General features: G+C 36.8%; 1 protein-coding gene across 5 annotated transcripts in view; it reads right to left on the bottom strand.

Moving 5' to 3' along the window:
* Ttc8 (tetratricopeptide repeat domain 8) overlaps positions 1-16,398 on the bottom strand; it is a 44,206-nt gene that overhangs the window by 11,334 nt on the left and 16,474 nt on the right. For 4 of the 5 annotated variants that reach the window (XM_070028256.1, XM_070028248.1, XM_070028275.1 and 1 more), the window contains 7 exons: positions 15,569-15,689; positions 13,649-13,712; positions 13,392-13,551; positions 12,783-12,872; positions 11,841-11,885; positions 4,884-4,969; positions 1,487-1,574 (listed from right to left, as the gene is read on the bottom strand). In XM_070028256.1, the coding sequence (XP_069884357.1) occupies positions 1,487-1,574; positions 4,884-4,969; positions 11,841-11,885; positions 12,783-12,872; positions 13,392-13,551; positions 13,649-13,712; positions 15,569-15,689 (654 nt within the window). Of the gene's footprint in view, positions 1-1,486; positions 1,575-4,883; positions 4,970-11,840; positions 11,886-12,782; positions 12,873-13,391; positions 13,552-13,648; positions 13,713-15,568; positions 15,690-16,266; positions 16,319-16,398 lie in introns of those variants that run through there. The other variant, XM_070028266.1, reaches the window with a different exon arrangement.

A 16,398-nucleotide genomic window follows, 5' to 3' on the forward strand; every position in this document is an offset into this window, starting at 1 on the left:
TTGTTCCAAGCCAGACTCAAACTCAGTCTTCCCAATCTTCACCTCCCAAGCAGCTGAGATTATAGGCATGAGCTATTACTGCACCTAGCCTCTATACTACACTTTTTAACTTGGAAACCTCTTAAGATACAGCAAGATAAGGTCATAACCACCACTTCATCAGTTTTTCTTTCGAAGAGAACTAACTTTATTCCAATAGAGGTTCCCCTTATCTGAAATGTTTTGGAACAGAAATATTTTGGAATATTTACAGATATACAAAAAGATACTTCAGAGATGAAACCTACAACATATACAAAATTTATACATATTTCATTTATATTATATATACATATATGGTATTTTTAGTGCAAAACTGTTTTTGACTGTCACTTCACATAGGAGGGCAAGTGTGGAATTTTCCACTTGTGACATCATGCTGGCACTCAAAAGTTTCAGATTTGGGAACATTTCAGATTTCTAATTTTTTGATTAGGAATACTTGGCCTATACTGATAATTCCAGGTGGCTCTGCGCTGCCTGTGGCTGTGGGTGGCACTGTGCAGCAATGAGTAGGCATTTCAAGACTTACATTTGAATGTTAGCTATTAATAGCTTAGTGCCCCTGAAAACCCCACTTCTTGCAGTCTTATTTTCCTTAACAATACAAGAGAAGCAAAACCTACTATGCAGGGGTACCTAGAAGGTAAACTTAAACCAGATATATAAATTAATCTGATACAATTCCTCAAACTGAGCAGGAGTCAACAAATCAGAAATAAGGTCTTTATTGTTACAGTAGAGTTGAGTGACTTAGGTGCTATAAAATCAGTCTCTGTTCTCAGAACTAGGTGTGGTGGCACATATGTATTAGTCCAGCTACCCAGAAAGATGGTGAATTCAGTGCCAGCTTGAGAAACATAGAGAGAAAGGAGAAGGGAAGAGAAGACAGAAGAGGAGGAAGAGGGAAAAGGGGAGGTGAAGGAGAGAAAGAAGAGGAAGGAGGAGAGAGAGACAGCAAGGAGGAAGAGAAAGGAAAGAAAGAAAAGGAAGATAATGGAGGAGGAGGAGGAGGAGGAAAAGGAGGAGTAGGACATAGTAGAGGAAAAAAGAAAGAAGGAAAAGAGGAAGAAGAGGAAAGTTGAAGAGGAAAGAAAGAGAAGGAGGACGACGAGGAAGGAGGATGAGAAAGGAGATTAAGAAGAAGAAAGAAGAAAACGAGAAGGAAAGAAGAGAAGGAAGGAAGAGAAAGTAGAGGAGAGAAAGAAGAGGAGGAAGAAGAGGAGGAAAAAGGAGGAGACTTTCCTTTTTCATGGCTATTAGTTTCTCCTGAGGTGTTTACTTTCCATATGCTATTTCTCCTCTGCTATAAAGAAAAATAAGTTAACCTATGTATAACAAACAATTAATAAGCTTGTTGCCAAATATTCTTGAAGAACTGGCAACTCTTTCCATGCAATGGCCAGAATTCTGACAGATTTCATTCAAGTTAAGGATATTTACTTACTTTTGCCAAATAGTGAAACGTATCTACCATTTCCTGCTGTTTCAGAGCTGATTTAAACTGCTCTTCTGCTTCACGGTACATTCTCAGCCTAAAAACAGCCATTAAGAAATTAGAGTGTCAATTTTTAAAATACATATGACATCATTATTTCAAGCCCTGGGAGAAGAATAAATAAAGATAAATCACATCTTAGAGCAAGCATATACCAAAGAAGGTCATGTGCATACACACGTATCAACCTGAATGTCAGTAAATTTAGCAAAGCACTGCCTATCCCTCATACTGGCTATCTAATCCTCAAATGGTGTGGAAAGAGTCTGTCTGCAGCCTATTCACCGCAGGACTAATAGCTGCCAGTAAGCCAGGTCATATCAGTTCACCACTCAAAGAGCTTACGATCAGCTGGACATATGGCAAGTGACCTGAATAAACGCTTAACTGGGAGAACTGAAAGATGATGTTTCTTTGAAAACATCCTCGGCTGTGAGACAATAGCCTAGTTTTTAGTTATCCCTTGACTATTTCGGTGTAATAACTGCTATCCGAGTAGCAACACTATCTTATTATTCTAGAGACGCTTTGTTTTTATTAAGTATTTGATACTGGCTATTCTAGTCTATGAATCTGAGACTTGCTTAAATATGACTGCCTGATGTCAGTGTCTACCTGTTCTGAGGAGGATGTCATTCCCACTAAATCAATCACGCAAGCACATACAACTTACATTGTTTGTCCTTAGGAAATGTATTAGGCTTTTTTTTGGGGGGGGGGGGAGTCCGGTCGTGGGGCCTGAACTCTGGGCCTGGGCACTGTCCCTTAGCTCTTCAGCTCAAGGCTAGCGCTCTACCACTTGAGCCACAGTGCCACTTCCGGCTTTTTTCTTTTTGCTTATGTGGTGCTGAGGAATGGAACCCAGGGCCTCAGGCATGCAAGGCAAGCGCTCTACCACTGAGCCACCTTCCCAGCCCCATGTATTAGGCTTTCTTATAACTACTTATCCATAGCCAGCCAACAGCCACTTAGCTACAATGATTTATTTTGTGAAATCAAATCAGAGTGATATATAATATGCTGAGTGATTTTTCACTCAAAGACTTAAAAGAATAGGAAAACAAATTGATTTAAAAAAAAAAATCCAAGGGCTGGGAAGGTGGCTCAATGGTAGAGTGCTTGCCTTGCATATATGAGGCCCTGGGTTCGATTCCTCAGCACCACATAAACAGAAAAAGCCGGAAGTGGCGCTATGGCTCAAGTGGTAGAGCGCTAGCCTTGAGCTGAAGAGCTGAGGGAAAGCTACCAGGCCCAGAGTTCAGGCCCCAAGACAGACAAAAAAAATAAATAAATAAAAAATAAAATTAAAAAAAAAAACAGGAGATAGAAGAGAGTTCGAGCTATTAAATGATATAGAAGCCAAAAAAGGAAGAAAATATGGATTATATGAAATTTCTTTTCATATGACCATGAAACATCTTTTCATATGATCCATATTTTCAATATATATAGATGTATTCATAATGAAGTTAATGAATGAATTTATTGAAGTTTTCAGTAAAAAAAACTTCTTTTAGCATGATTAGAAAGGAATTTATCACATATTCTTTTTTTTTTTTTTTTAAATGAGCCAGTTCTAGGGCTTGAACTAATTCAGGGCCTAAACGCTATACCTGAGATTCTTTTGCTCAGGGCTATTGCTCTACCACTTGAACCACAGCTCCACTTCTGGCTTTTCAGTAATTAATTGGAGATAAGATTCTTGTAGACTTTCCTGCCCAGGCTGACTTCAAACCACAATCATCAGATCTCAGCCTCTTAAGTATCTAGCTTGGATTACAAGCATAAGTCACATAGATTCTTCCATAAGAAAATAAAATAGACTATATTCAAAGTAAGTCTAGGAATAATGAAAATGCCAATCAAGTTCATAAACTCAGGCAGTAACAGGAGGCAAGAGGCCAAAGAGATAGTTCCTACAAATACCAACTTTCTCTCCGCAATCTAATTCAATAAAATCATCAAACAATAACTTACTATAGTGAAATAGATTTCACTATAGTAAGTGAGGGAAAAATTAAAGACTGAAAGTACTTATAAATAAAAAAGGAAAAAAAAAAGTTTGCAACTTTTACTGTATTGTGGCCCATGAGGGAAAATGTTTTGAGAGCTTAGAAGAGAGAATAAATCTAAGTAAATCAAAAGTAAATAAAAAAGACACTCCTTTTGATACCATTATGTATGGATGGCAGAAGGAATCAGGGTTGTATTTTCCTTTAATTTTTAATGATTTTAAAGGTTCTACTTGGAAGCTCAAGATTTTAAGATTGTCTTTGGGAATTATATTCATGAGCTTAATGTTATGGTATTCTACAATGACCTGGCAGAAAGCACTCTCTCAACCTAGAAGTATGAAAAAAACATTAAAACATTTTAGAGTTCTGTGTGTAATGCCTAAATGGAAAGCACTCAATTTTAATAGCAGAGCAGTAAGTATTCTTTTCAATCCATTTATATTCTTCATTTCCCACATTGTCTGAATGATCACTGAAGTTTATAAATATTGGAGGGTACTCAGACATTAAAGTCTATTTTGTTTTTAAATAACAAAAGACATATTTATCTTTATAAAAAATGGTTTATTTTTCCAAATGCTCCAAGTGCACTTCATCCTAAGCAACAAATTTCATCACCAATTTATCAGTTGCTATATAAATATTCTAAAATTAATCATAACTTTTGATCTTAGTTCATTGACTTTGAAATATATTTAAAGACAAAGGGTACCTGAGACTATTCAGGCCATAGAAAAAAATATATAGGATTATGGAAATAACAGAACTAATATCAGTAAGTGGAGCTCAGTTTCTTGTTCTGCCACTTGTGAACTATATAAATTTGGACATGTCACTTTACCTTTGTCAGGCTCAATTTTGCTCATTTGGGAAAATGACCAATAATAGCAACTACCTTCCAAGTGCTATATGACTGAAGGGAGAGGATGTATCAGCTAGTTAGTGCCAAACTGTAAAGTACATTATACCATTAAGATATCATGAAAACCTTAAAAGCCAAGAGGATGGAATAGAATAAACAGATCTGGGTTCTAGTCCAAGGCCTGATACTAAGTAGCTCCTTAAAAAAAAATCACAGCCACTGCCAGTTCTCCCCTTCCTCAATTGAAAAGGTACCCAGTGGTCTGTCTCAAAGCCTTCCACTTCCTTAAGACTTTTACTATCCTAAGGATATCAGTTCTTATTGTTGCCTTGTGATTGGTTTTTTTAAAAAATGTTTTCACAAGTAAGTCAAAGTTCTCATCTCTTCACTTGGAAATCTGAAATATCAGATTGGATACTCTGAAATATATTGCCCTTTCCAAGCCTTTCACAAATAATCAAAATTTTACCTGAAATAACATTTTCCAATCTGCACCTTCCACCACCAGTCCTTGTACTGAGCATACTCTGTGGAAAGGGCCGCTAGATCCAATGCCTTTGAAAACAATTCATGTTGGATTAGGATTCTCTTTGCTAACAACAAACAGTCAGATAAATAATTAAATAAACCATATAATTAGCACCAATCAAAACATGCATTAGGAGTCAGCCAGAAACTCAAGTTGCTCAGGTTTTCCAGAGGCCCTCACTGATTGTCCCTAATCAGTTCCAGACCAGAGGGCTAGCAGCAGATGAGTTACAAACACTGATTAAAGCAATGAATATGTACTATGGATCAGAGACAAGATTCAAAACTGATACTAAAAAAAAAAAAAAAATCCCTCAGCTTTGACTCTCTTCCCATGATTGACCTATGTCTAATATTCAAAAAGTCTTCAACCTCAGTGTTGATCAAACTTTTTGTATTGTTAAATACAAATGGGTCAAATGTCAGTCCCCATTTTAAGACAATGTAGAGTAATAAGTACGGATCAGTAAGCAGATAGAAAAGGAGTGTTCTAGGCTGGGAAGATGGCTCAGTGGTAGAGTGCTTGCTTTGCATGCCTGAGGCCCTGGGTTCGATTCCTCAGCTCCACATAAGCAAAAAGAAAAAAGCCGGAAGTGGCGCTGTGGCTCAAGTGGTAGAGTGCTAGCCTTGAGCTGAAGAGCTGAGGGACAGCGCCCAGGCCCAGAGTTCAGGCCTCATGACTGGACCCCCCCCCCCCCCCCCCCCGCCAAAACAAAACAAAACAAAAGATAAGGAGTGTTCTTAATACTAACTCTTTTGAAAATGAATGCCAGAAAAGTCCCTTCAATCTCCTACTGCTAAATTAATTACTTCCCATGAGTTCCCTGTCTTCGCTTACTCCAGAGGACACCTCAAATATGCAAACCACTTACAAAGGAAGGGTGTCACCATGCTGGACTTCTAATAGATTTGAAAAATCTACCTCTCTACTTGAAAGCTATGGAAATCAACAAGCCACACGCTACTTCCATATGCTTATTTTTTCTCCCCAGCCCCTCCAGTCAGAAATAAAAATAAAAGCAAAGAAGAAAGAAGAAACTATAACTCCAATTAACATCCTGTCTGAAAACACTAGGAAAATATCATTTCAATCTGTTGAATTCAGGTGTGCATTGTAAACACCTGAACATGCTGATTTTAACTCAATCTTTATAAAGGTCTTTTTCTAGCAAACAGATCATATTTGCTGTCAGATTTAATGCAGACAGATCTTCTAGCTTTAGAAAAAAAAATCTATCATTCAAAGGAAATTTTTTTTTTACATGTTCTACCTTTCTAAAGTTGGGTTTAGTGTTTAACACAGGCACTGACTTTATGTCCAGATCTGGTCCTCAGTGTTTCCTGAAGGGCCCTTGTGTTTATACGGCTCCAATTAAGAAAAAAATTATAAATTACTGATACAGAATAAAAACAGTAGAAAAAGTTTCTTTTTTTTATCTTCTCTTTCAAAATCGGCATCAAAAAATTGTATAAGGTTGTTTCATTTTGACATGTCTATATATATTACCAGGTAGCTCAATCACAGTCAACATCTTTGTCGATGTTCTCTCTTCCCTCCTTCCCAAACCAATCTCAGCAACTTGCCTACAGAGTATTTTTTGTACATCTTTGCCCTCCTTCACCTTCTCCGTTCACCTGCATCTTAAACAGGACAGAAAGGCTTCCCCACAGTATCTCATCCTGCATATACTATGCTTTCATCAGCTTACATGTGTTGATGTTTATGTTTATCTTTTAGGTTTAGCATCCACATGAAAGAAAACATGTAACCTTTGCCCTTTGGAATCTGGTTTATTTAGCTTAATATGAATGGTCTCCAGATCCAGCCCTTTCCCAACAAATGACATAATGTCACTATTCAAAGTTACTTTTTTTGGGGGGTGGAGGGAATCCTGTCGTGGGGCCTGAACTCTGGGCCTGGGTGCTGTCCCTCAGCTCTTCAGCTCAAGGCTAGCACTCTACCACTTGAGCCACAGCGCCACTTCCCGCTTTTTTCTTTTTGTTTATGTGGTGCTGAGGAATCAAACCCAGGGCCTCAGGCATGCAAGGCAAGTGCTCTACCACTGAGCCACCTTCCAAGCCCATCAAAGTTACATTTTTTAAATAAGTTTTTTATTGTGAAAATACTGTACAGAGGGTTACAATCACATGAACAAGGTAATGAGTACATTTCTTATCAAGCATTGTTGCCTCCTCCTTTGTTTTTCCCCTACCATCCCTTCCCTCCCATCTCCACAACTACATCCTCCTGCCCCCTCTCTCCCCGCCACCTAAATTGTAAAGTTTGTTTTACAACATAGCATCTGTACATCTCATTGTTGCAGTGGGTCAACCTGTATCACTATTTAAACAATTTGTTTTTTCCCTTCCACTCTCCAAATTATACCAACATCATATACAGTGAAAACAGGGGTTATATCGTGGGGGAGGGACATACAAAGCAACAAAAAAATGGTACCTTAGAAATATGTTAGAAATAATAGCAAGAAAGAAAAAACCACTTGTGTCCTTATCTTGGGGTTCATTTCTCTTAACATCATCTTATCTGACCTTTTCTGCTTGTCTCAGATATATACTAGTTATTGCAAATAAGGGAAACCATGGGACCTATGTTTCTTTGGGCCTGGCTTACTTCACTTAATATAATTTTTTCCAAGTCTCAAAGTTACATTTTAAGTAGTGAAAGAAAATCTGTATTTCTTTGAAGTCTTTTCTAACTTTGTTATTGATAGATTTACATCTAAGAAACTGACTAACTTAATAAAACCAATATTTCTATTAGTTTTTATTAATACCCATATTAACAAAAAGCCTAGAATGTAATCTTTTAAGCCATAGGTTCATAAAAGTCTAAATATAGGAGAGATCTTGATAGAACTAGACTGTGACTATGTCTAACCACTAAAGTTATCAAAAAGTCATCTTTCCACTATTTTTATAGCTGTGACAACCTCAGGATGATGAAATTAAAGAGCATATGGAAACAAAGAATCCAGAATCATCAACCCACATACACTTTAGTTTGTAGATAAAGCCAAAAAGGGAGGGCAGGAAAAGTTATTAAAACTCAAAGACACTTTTCTATAGATCATTTTTTCCCCTTAACATTTAAATACCACTTCACAGTAGTCTCTGTAATGGTCTACAATATTCTCCTTATTTCTAGACAAATATAAAATCACCAGCCTATGTCTCACTTGAATTTTGTCAATAATTCCCCTCAAGTTAGGAAAGAAGAGCTCAAAGATGATAGAAAGTTTTCCATCACAAACCAATTTAACAGTTAAGTACTATATCACAGTATTTATTTATATTCATCTATAATATTCTTTATATTTGTGAAATATTTAACTTGAATAATTTAGAGGCCATCCAAAGTACCTCTGATTTTTGTGTGTGTGTGCCTATTTGAGTCTTTTCATTGTTTCCTGGCTTTTAACTCATTGATTACTTTCACAGAGTCAGGACACACATATCCTGTTGACTATATAAAGCTCTGGCCTTCAAATCCTGCTAAAGCTCTTTAATTGCATTTTTCCTACTATATTAGAAGAAACGTGTTTTCTGTTGTTTGTATGGTTTTGGAACTGTCCTATTCAGCAATTCCAGTTTCTGATGAACAATTAGCAATGCCTGTAGAGCTTTTAAAATCAGATCCACTAGACATGCCCCTAGTGATGTCGATTCAAGAAAAGTCTAGCATAGATCTACAAATCCATTATCTTAAAATTCCACAGATAATTCAGAAGTAGATCACAAGTCTGCATAACAGCCCTCATACTGAGGCGAAAGCTCATGGGGTGGAAGCAGCCAGGAGTCTCATAGAGACGTTTTCAAACTTGCCATAAATCCTGCAGCTCCACCTGAGTTCTGAGTAAGATTTCATTTGAAGAAAAAGACTTTACTGTATAAATAAAAGTCTGAAGTTCCTGCTGTTTCAAATTTTAAAAATTAAGATCTGTGAATAGTATTGCCTTCATATAATATATAAAGGCTAAAACTAAGATTAGCTACTAGATTCTTTGGAACACAAATTCAGGAGTGCAAGAAATAAATATTTTTGTTGTGTTTTGTTTGGGAAGCGTATTGTCATTGTTTGGTGGTAGGGATTAACTCCTGGGCCAAACACATGCTTAGTACATGCCCATACCACTGAACCCCACTAGAGACTCCTATGTTTTCTTCAGTGTGATTCCTAATTCTCAACAACACTGTGCAAATCCCAAGATGTAGACATTGACATCTTCAAGATGGATCTAGTAATAAAGACATCATCACTATAACATATAGAATGACATATGACCTGTATAGTTTTTGTGTTTTTTAAACTCATCTTCTACAACTCCCTCACTTTAGCCACTCTGGCCTGCTGGCTATTCCTTAAATAGCACAGTGCAAGCATGCCTCTACTCAAGGTCTTTGTGGGAAAAGTTCTCCCTAGCTGAAATGCACACTTCCTGCATGTAATGACATGGCTCCTGTCCACCCTCGTTCAGGTCTTTGCTTAATGGTTTATTGTTCAGAGCAAACTGACCATCTCCCACTCCATATAAAATAGCCTCCCCCCAGGTCATTAACTATTCCCCCATCTGCTCTTTGGCTCCTATAGTATTATAGTTCCATGACACTTTACAGAGCTTTAGTTTGTTCTGTTTCTACTCCTTGCTCAACCACAGTATCATCTCCAACAAAAGAGAACGTGGGCTGCTTGCTTCCCTCAGCCATGTCAGAACTGGAACACTGGCTGCACACCACAGTGCCTCAAAAAACTGGGCTGGGAAGGTGGCTCAGTGGTAGAGAGCTTGCCTTGCATGCATGAGGCCCTGGGTTCGATTCCTCAGCACCACATAAGCAAAAAAGAAAAAAGCCGGAAGTGGCGCTGTGGCTCAAGTGGTAGAGCGCTGCTATCCTTGAGCTGAAGAGCTGAGGGATAGCGCCCAGACCCAGAGCTCAGGCCCCATGACTGGACCAAAAAAAAACAAAACAAAACAAAACTAATGATGAATTAGTGTTCAAAAAGAAGACTATTACGTAATGATTATCTAGTGATTAGAAGTATTCATTTGTGAAATGGAACTGCATTTGGATGTTTGTTTTTAGTGACAGAACCACTATCTAGTTTTACCATCACAAGGAAACTCTCTACTCAGCTTTCTGTTAAGTGAAAATGGCTGAAACGCACACAGTTTCTCAGCAGCTCCAGCCTTAGTTTCCTCTTTGCCCCAAGGTGACCACATCCACCAACATTTCACCACAGCTCAGACCCATACTGTAGATCTGGTCCTGGCTCTCACCTGCTCTCACTTTAGTGTCTTGTCTCCCTCCCAGTTCACACAATTTTATCTCCACTTGGATAGCCGTGTAGGATTTCAAACTCAAAATGCCTTTAAGTAAATTATTCAGCTTCTTTATGATCTAACTGTATTCCCAATTATCCCATTTCTAGTCATAAAACCATTATCCTCATCCTCTCCTTCCTCTAAGGAAGCAGGTTTGTCTCTTTCCTTTGTTCCTAACATTATGTCTACCATTAAGTTCTGTTATTTTCATTAAACGGTTTCTCTGATGCTTCCAAATTGAAGAAAGGCCTATTTGTCTCTCATCCCCATACTCTTCTTGTATTTTACTATTTCTTTTGCATTTATTTTCCTCTCCTTTGCAGAAATTACTACTTTATGGATCTTTACCTTTTGTAAGTTTCCCTTGTACTACATGCTAACAAGTTCAGTTTGATTTTTTTTTTATTATTTATTTATTTGGTCGGTTGTGGGGCTTGAACTCTGGGCCTGAGCATTGTCCCTCAGCTCTTCAGCTCAAGGCTAACGTGCTACCACTTGAACCACAGCGCCACATCTGGTTTTCTGAATGGTTTATTGGAGATAAGAGTCTCATAGGCTTTCCTGCCTGGGCTAGCTTTGAACTACGATCCTCAGATCTCAGCCTCCTGCGTAGCTAGGATTACAGGCATGAGCCACCACTGCCAGACCCTCTTGAGAGAGGATCTTGATAAGTAGCCCAAGCTCAACTCAAACTCATGAACTTCCAACTCTCATCTAAGAGAATAGTGGGATAAGAGGTATACACTACCACATCCAATACCAATTACTTCTTTTATTTTGGTCAAATTTATTTCCTCAGCTCAATTGCATAGTTATAGCAATAGGATATAGTATCATTTTTTCATTTGTTCTTCTAGTTCACTGCATCTTGGTTGACATAGAAAATACAACTGAGAAATTATTATTTCCTAAATACTTAACATATGGATATAAAACTTTTTACTTGATTTAATAAGAAAATAAGGAAAAATACTATCAGATACTACAGAATTAACTACATTTGGTTTGATAAAACTACTTCTTTATATTCTAGGAAATATAAAAATTGAAACAAATTTGAAAAGTGTCATGCATATAACCTCTTCGGTGATAGTTACTGAAGCGAGGTGATAAGTGATAAGTCCTTTATATTATTCTTTCTACGTCTGTACATTTGAAATTCTCAATCATAAAATGTTAAATGTAGAAGAAAGGGAGCATACTATGAAGAAACCAGAAATGCACATATTAATGAATCTCTAACACACTGCAAGGTTAAAAGAAAAATGGAGCAACAATGCTATTAGTATCAAGAATAAATGTTAACAAGCATATTACGCAGCATCTTCAGTTAGGTCTACATTGCCTTTTAACCAAGTCACATATTCTATGAACTAGAACAGTTCTTATGGTTCTATTTGTATGCAAATATTCCTACTGATACAGTGGTTTTGGAAATATTAGTGATTCTCTACTATATACCACTTGTTCATAAGGTAGGAAACAGAGCATTTCAGAATCCAAATTCCCAATGTCATAAAAATTTCAATAAAAGAAAATAGCATGAATTCACAACTTACAGTCTTAACATCATTTTCGTGATGAAAGATATATTCAAACAAAGCCTGTAAAGAAAAGTAATACTCAAAATACATTCAGTTTTATTTTTAATAAAAGTGCTCTATTGTCATAGCAAAATTCAAAGCTTGCTTGATCTAAAAAAACAAAAAAACACTGGACACTAACGTGCCTGGGATTTCTAGGTAAAGTATATACCAACATTTGGTGTAAATTACCCTTTAATATATATATATATATATATATATATATATATATATATATATATATATATACATCATTTACAATTGATTACTGAGTTTGTTTGGTTTCTTTTTTTTTTTTTTTTTTTTTTTGGTGCCTACCTTGGAGCTTGAACTCAGGGTCTGGATGCTATCCTTGAACTTTTTTGCTGAGACACAGCTCCACTTTTGGCTTTTTGGTGGTTCATTAGAGATAAGAATCTCACAGATTTTTGTGCCTGGGCTGGCTTCAAACCAAGATCCGCAGATCTCAGCCTCTTGAGTAGTTAGGATTATAGACGCGAGCCATTCGCACCCAACTTGATTCCTGTTTTACAGGCTACATACTAAAAACACACACACAAAAATGAACCTCCCCCCAACTGCTTGCATTACATATACTACTTTATTAGAGACAAATGAAAAGTTTACTTCCTAAAGGCCAATGTTAGACTTGTCATCAAAGCAGTTTCCGTCAGTTTTTATGCTCTATAGTTATAGTGATTATGATTTAATTATGCTATTTTAGAAATGAGAAATCTGAAATGACATAGAATGTGTTTAGTAGAAATTCTGAAACTGAGAGAATTCTTTCATATTGCAGTAACTGGATAACTTCCATTTCAATCAAGGCATGGTCTTTTCTTCACAATTTTTTATATTATTTTCTACAAGGTCACTATCATCATATTTCTACCATTACTTCATAACTTGAAATCATACCTTTGCCAACTTAGGTTGCTGGGAGTATTTGGTTAAATTCAGTCTAGATAAATTTATAAATGGTCCATCAGGACTGGTAAGCATGGAAGCCTATAAAAGAGGGGGAAAAAAGACAGAATAAGAAATCTGAAACTTCCTCTTAAAACATTAAATTGAATTTAATATGCATAAGATTATAAAGGCTGACTAGGTGTGTTGGCTTGTGCCAGTAATCTCAGCTACTTAGGAGGCAGAGATTAGGAAGACTATAGTCAGAGGCCACTTGTTCAGACCCCTAGCTCACCAATCAGCAAAATGAGTGTGATGGTTCACATCTTGTCACCCCACTTTCTCAGGAAACATAAGTAGGAGAACTGCAGTTCAGGACACCCAATAAATACTAAAGCAAAATGAGATACGGGTATCACTCAGATGGTACAGTAACTGTATGATAAGCACAAGGCGCTCAATTCAAGCCCCAGAATTGTCCCCACAATAGTATAAAAACTAAATAAGCACAATGAATCATCTTTACTTTTTTTCCATGTAATTCTCTACCATAACAATAGTGGAAAATGAAGTAAAGTTGCCTGAACAATACGAAGCTATAGGAAAGCTGACAGAACTTACTGTACCCATCCTGACAAATCTTCCTGATGAGCTGGTGATAGGACGTGCTGTGTAGGCGGTTCTCGGTGTTCTAATGGCCTGTTCCATGGTCCCTGGCCTTCCACTCTGTGTTCCAGGCCTAAGGAAACCTGTAATGGGTCTGCCAGCTTGTGTGATCGGCCTGTGAAGTTGGTATAATACAAACAAGATCAGTTAAGGAAAGACTTACACAAGCTAGCCAATATTTAATGGCAGAAGTATAAAACAGAAGTACTTACCTTACAGCTTGACTAGGTCCTCCTGTCTGATTCGTTCCAGGGAGTTTCAAAGATGTTCCAGGGCCTGAGAGATGAGATGTAAATTCAACTTATCAGCAAGGAGCCTTTGGCTCACTCTTGTAATTCAAGCTACTCAGAAGGCTGAGATCTTTAGATCAAGATTCAATGCCAACCCAAGCAAAGTCCATGTGACTCTATTCTTCAATTAACTAGCAAAAAAGCCAGAAGTGGAACTGTGGCTCAAGTGATATAGTGTTAGCCTTGAGCAAAAAAGTTCTGGGATAGTGCCCAGGCCCGGAGGTCAAGGTCCAGGACTGGAACAACAACAACAACAAAAACTAACTTACATATTATTTGTCAATTTGTAAAAACTATCAGTTAAGTCTAACTTTCTTAACTGTGCTGGTCTGGTGGTAAAGACATTAATTGCAAGAAATATATTTTAGGATAATGCATTTGAAACTAAAATTCAGTAAGTGCCTATCAAATTACTTGTTTTATCACATTTAATCATCATATAAATCCATAAGTCAGGTAAGCATTAAACTCACTTGACAAAAGTTATAGAATTAAGTAAACAGATAGACCTACTAGTAGAGCTTGGATTCAAATTCAAGACTAGCAGGCTCCGAAGTCTAAAATGACTGTTCTATTCATACAAATTACTTATTTTTTTTATTATTTTTTGGGGGGGTCCGGTCCTGGGGCCTGTACTCTGGGCCTGAGCCCTGTCTCTCAGCTCTTCAGCTCAAGGCTAGGGCTCTACCACTTAAGCCACAGCGCCACTTCCGGCTTTTTTCTTTTTTCTTATGTGGTGCTGAGGAATTGAACCCAGGGCCTCAGGCATGCAAGGCAAGCGCTCTACCACTGAGCCACCTTCCCAGCCCCCAAATTACTTATTTTTGATGATAAACTTCCAATAAATCATCACTTACCAACCATATCTAAAATTTAGACATTTTTGCTCCAAAAAAACCAAAGTAATAGGAAAGAAAAACATTTTAACATGAGTTATATGTACTTTTTCCCTCAAATTCCATTTTGATCTTTAAAACAGCTACTATCATACAAAACATACAAATAATTGAAAACAAATCATCAGAAAAAGCACCATATGTCATGGTAATGCTGCCAACCCTGAGACAATCCCCATAGACATTCACAGCTCAACAGACCACGTCATTACCTCACATCAAGCCCTAGACCAACTCAACTGTGGCTGTAACAATAAAAAGATCCTTTCTAATGATGCTTTTCAATCCTTTCAGAAGACCTCTATCTAAACACAGAACACTGTGTATAGATGTTCAGAAAAACAATCTTTGATAAGCAAAACAAGTAAAACGTACTTTTATAACATATATTTAAATGCATTATGTAACTTTTATTAGAAAAGTAGTAATATAAATTTACACCTTAATCAAATGGTCGTGGGAAAGCCTTTGTACTATGTGACAGAATAGAAATCATTTAAGATAGATAGATAGATAGATGGATAGATAGATAAGATACATAGATAGATAGATGGTTTATTATGTTTATATAACGAATAGCCACGCACAGGTGGGTCACACCTGTAATCTTAGCTACTCAAGAGGCTGAGATCCAAGGATCACAGTTCAAAGCCAGCCCAGGTAGGAAAGTCTGTGAGACTTTTATCTCCCATAAATTACCAAAAGGCTACAAGTGGAGCTGTGGCTCAAGTGGTAGCCTTGAGCAAAAGAAGCTCAGAGACGTGCCCAGGCCCCAAGTTCAAGCCCCAGGACCAGCAAAAAAAAAAAAAAAAGTTAATATATACATATATAAAATATATATATATATATATATATATATACACATATGTATGTAAATGCATTTCTCCTACATGTAAGTGTTCCTCTTCTCAATAGTATTCCGTTAACTTAATTGAACCATACTTACGTGGAACTTGGGCAATAGCATTCTCATCCAGAATCATTTCTGCAATGCCTTCCTCATCTATATCAATTTCATCTATGTATACCATTTCAGTTAGTGCTCGAGCCTTTAAAATCCAGACTGCCTATAAAACCATGAATAAATAAAACAAGTATTAAAGTAGCATTAAAAATGTGATACAGTTTATGGGAGCTAGATATCTTTTATTATTTCACTTTTCATTAAGCATACTTTTTAATTAGTCACAAATCATCCCTGTATCAATTACCTATTAAGTAAGTATGTAGCATTTTTCTAGACTAATCTTCTAACATTTCTTGTCATAAAGTAAAAGAATATTCTTAAGAGATTGTTTTACTAGAAATATTAATTAGAAAATAAATTAATAAAGCTACAACCACTATGCTCTTTCTGCTTTCCTCCCTCAGGATGAAGACCTTCATGAAGCTTTCCCCAGTTAGTATATTACCCTCTTGACCTTTTCATAGTTTTCTCTTTATACCTTGACTCTTATGCACTTACTCTATTCAATAAACACTGCAATTATCTAGGCATATATTAGCCTTCTCTTCCACAGAATTCAAGCTTTTATATCTTGTTTACTTTTGGATTTTCCATAATACACATAGGTTTTACTCTTGAATTTTCCATACATGTAGGTTTTCTTTTTTCCCCCCAAGACTGGGACTGGAACTTCATACCTGCTGCTGTTTTTGCTCATAGGCTTCTTTCTGCTCTACCAACTGAGCCATGGCTCAAAACCCTTATTTAAAAAAAAAGAAATTTAAACAATTTTTTAAATGATTACATACCATATTCAAGAAATACAGGTT

This window comes from Dipodomys merriami, unplaced genomic scaffold (assembly GCF_024711535.1).
Source record: "Dipodomys merriami isolate MVZ:Mamm:240054 unplaced genomic scaffold, mDipMer1.0.p SCAF_1, whole genome shotgun sequence".
Taxonomy (NCBI): Eukaryota; Metazoa; Chordata; class Mammalia; order Rodentia; family Heteromyidae; genus Dipodomys; species Dipodomys merriami.